The sequence below is a fragment of the Etheostoma spectabile genome, chromosome 13, assembly GCF_008692095.1.
Source record: "Etheostoma spectabile isolate EspeVRDwgs_2016 chromosome 13, UIUC_Espe_1.0, whole genome shotgun sequence".
In the NCBI taxonomy this organism is placed as follows: domain Eukaryota; kingdom Metazoa; phylum Chordata; class Actinopteri; order Perciformes; family Percidae; genus Etheostoma; species Etheostoma spectabile.
The window spans coordinates 10,818,758-10,821,958 of NC_045745.1; the positions used below are offsets into that span (position 1 = coordinate 10,818,758).

At 39.5% G+C, this 3,201-nt stretch overlaps 1 protein-coding gene across 1 annotated transcript in view; it reads right to left on the reverse strand.

Moving 5' to 3' along the window:
• The window catches only part of rabgef1 (RAB guanine nucleotide exchange factor (GEF) 1), a 12,964-nt gene that overhangs the window by 7,976 nt on the left and 1,787 nt on the right, over positions 1 to 3,201 (reverse strand). The window contains exons 3-5 of the mRNA XM_032534677.1: positions 2,114 to 2,313; positions 1,275 to 1,441; positions 485 to 566 (exon numbers count right to left, since the gene is read on the reverse strand). Coding sequence (XP_032390568.1) covers positions 485 to 566; positions 1,275 to 1,441; positions 2,114 to 2,313 — 449 coding nt within the window. The remainder of the gene's footprint in view (positions 1 to 484; positions 567 to 1,274; positions 1,442 to 2,113; positions 2,314 to 3,201) is intronic.

Sequence of the window (3,201 nt, forward strand, 5' to 3'; positions counted from 1 at the left end):
TCCTTTCTGGGTCTCACCCCGTTCCCATCTCATGTTCTCATCCCCTCCCATCGTCCCTCAGTACCGACTCCAACATTTTTTAAAATAATGCTGACTTGAATTTAATGAGATGTATGTGGCTGGTTGAAGATATCAACCAGTTAAGATATGAAGATATCAACCAGTTAAGATATGAAGATATCAACCAGTTAAGATATGAAGATATCAACCAGCTAGGTTCGGTTTTTGAAAGTGCCCCATTCTGAGGTCATGCTGAGCATTTAGTCTGTTCTCTGCCAATTGGCGACCCAATAAAACGGGTCTGAGACCCATTTTGGGTCCCGACCCTAAGTTCTGGAAACATTAGTCTAGGGCTGATGGGCTGGAGCTAGGGGGAATATCGTGCATGTGCTGCCGTCAAGTGGTGGCTACATACTCCGATATTTTGAAAACTTATTAGTGGAAATAGTTAAATGTTACGCGTGAGAAAGTTCTCTAAACCAACCTTTGAAGGGACCCATCAGGCGGTCGGCCAAGTTTTGGTAGAAATCCTGAACGCACTCCGACAGCTCGTCCGCGCCCAGATCCTGTCAACACACGTTGGAAGTAGGGGTGTGAATCCCCAGACGCCTCCCGATATCATCACGATACTTATGCCACGATACAATAATATCGCGATTTTAACCATATTGCAATTTTCTAAGACATACTGCAATTTATAACTTTCTTTCCAACTTCTAATTTTTCCCAATTTCAAATGACGCCCCCAAAAGGAAACTTTGTCAACATCTGGTTTATCTAAAAAGATACATTTCTCTGTTTGTTCATATCACTTCAATTTTATTGCTGCAAAGTGACAAACTGACCAACACATATATAATGAAATATCGATACTTGGAGCCTGTGTATCGATACAGTTTTGCCACTGAAAATATTGCAATATTATGCTGTATTGATTTTTTGCCCCCAGCCCTAGTTGGAAGGTCATGAACTTAATACTAAACCTATTATTATAAAGAGTATTAGTATCACACTAGGTGTCAAATCTGAAATAAATTGTATTATGTAAAATACTTGGTAAGTAAAATTATATAATTGTAAGGCTTGTCAACTAACTAACAAGGATTAATGGAGGAGTTGGATTAATTGAGTGTGCACCTGCTCCCACATTCTTTTTTGGGCATTAGTATTTTCTGCATAAACCTTTTTTGTTTCTTTAACATGTTCAAAATAAATTTCAATCAATCAATCTATGAATGAATGAATGAATGAATGAATGAATGAATGAATCCGACCTTCTTGTTTGACATGCTGACGATGAAGGCGCGACACTGCTTATGGATTTCCCGGCCGGGCTTCTGGAGGTTTTTCAGAAAGTCCACAAAGTCTTTGGACACTTGGTCTGTCTCGAAGCTGGCGTGGCGGCTGATTGACGGACTGGGTGTCTTGCCCTCTTGGTTTTCTGACGACGAAGAACCACATTTAAAAAAAACGTAGCGTGTGTGACAACAAGTCTGCCGTCGTATACAGGAGATAGCTTCAGTACGAAACTCCACCAAGACCACATTTCTGGAAAGTTTGTGTTTAGATTAGATGATACTTTATTCATCCCATAGCGGGGAAATGTTCTTGTTACAGCAGCATATTCTTCAATAAAAGCAAAACAAACAAACAAGTAAACACACAAGAAAAACAGGCAATCAATAGACAATGTGCAGAAGGTAGACTGAAAGTAAAGTGGCGTCAAATAAAGGTTTTGTAAAGTGCGGTTGCCATGGTACAAGAAACAATATTGCGGTGTAAGTGATGTTAAAATTAAATTGAATGTGTAATTAGAGTAATAAAGCAAAAGTAGGTAGCATAATATAAATTATATTTACCTGTGACCATATATAATATTGAAAAGTAAGTACTTGCAATGAAAAAATATAAATACAGATATGTATTACATTAGATGTAACATGTCAATTAGTGAGCTCTAGCGGTGTAGCGGTAGTCTTTCATTTGGTGCACCTGACCCTAAATATTTCAGGCTAGCCTAAACAAGCAAAGCATGAAGCTGTGAGTTCGGCAACAAACCAGTCAGAAAGTAAAACAGGCCGGTGGGTGTATCCGGTTCCTCCTAATGTCGTACCTTTCTTGGTAGCAGTGCGTGACGAAGGGCTGAAGAACTTCTTAACAGTGGTCACCTTCCTGGTCTTCTCGTTGGTCTTCTTCTCCTCGAACTTGGAGAAGGGTCCCAGAGAGGCGGGCCCCGGCTGTGGCGGTGCTGCTGTGGACTGGGTCTGGGATCCCTGACTACTGGCGTACGCGGCCTCCTCCTCCCGCTGCAACCTGGACCAGAGGACATTTTAACAGAGCAAATACCAGCAATCAGCAGGGCGATGTGGAGGAAAACTCCCTGTGCTATACACAGGAAGCAAATTTGCGTTTCCTAGTATGGCGAAAGAAGGTCCCGCCTTACTCTACCACTGATTGGCTCACCCTGGTATTCTAATCCCACTCCTCATGCCTTAGATAGATGGATAGATGGATAGATGGATGGATAGATAGATAGATAGATAGATAGATAGAGAGATAGATAAAGATATAGTAATGGATAGAGATGGATGGTAGGATAGATAGATAGATAGATAGATAGATAGATAGATGGATAGATGGATAGATGTGATAGATGGATAGATGATAGATATAGATAGAGAGATGGATAGATGATAGATAGATAGATAATATGGATAGATGGAAGATGGATAGAGAGATAATAGATAGAGATGGATGGATGGATGGATAGATGATGGAAGATAGATAGAGGATAAGATGGATAGATAGATGGATAGATGGATAGATGGATAGATGGATAGATGGATAGATAGATAGATATATAATAGTAGATAAGATGATAGATGATGAGAGATAGATGAATGATAGGATGATGGATGGATGGATAGATAGATAGATAGATAGATAGATAGATAGATGGATGGATAGATAGTATAGATAGATAGATGGATAGAGAGGGATGATGGATAGATAGTAGATAGATATATAAGATAGATAATAGATAAGATAAGAGAGATGAGGAGATGATGGATAGCTAGATAATAGATGATTTATGGTATGGATGATGGATTCGTGTGTTTATTGATCCCAAGAAAAATGGGAAATTCCGGTGTTACAGCAGCCAAATCAGTCACAAAGCACAGAATATAAATATAAATGAAA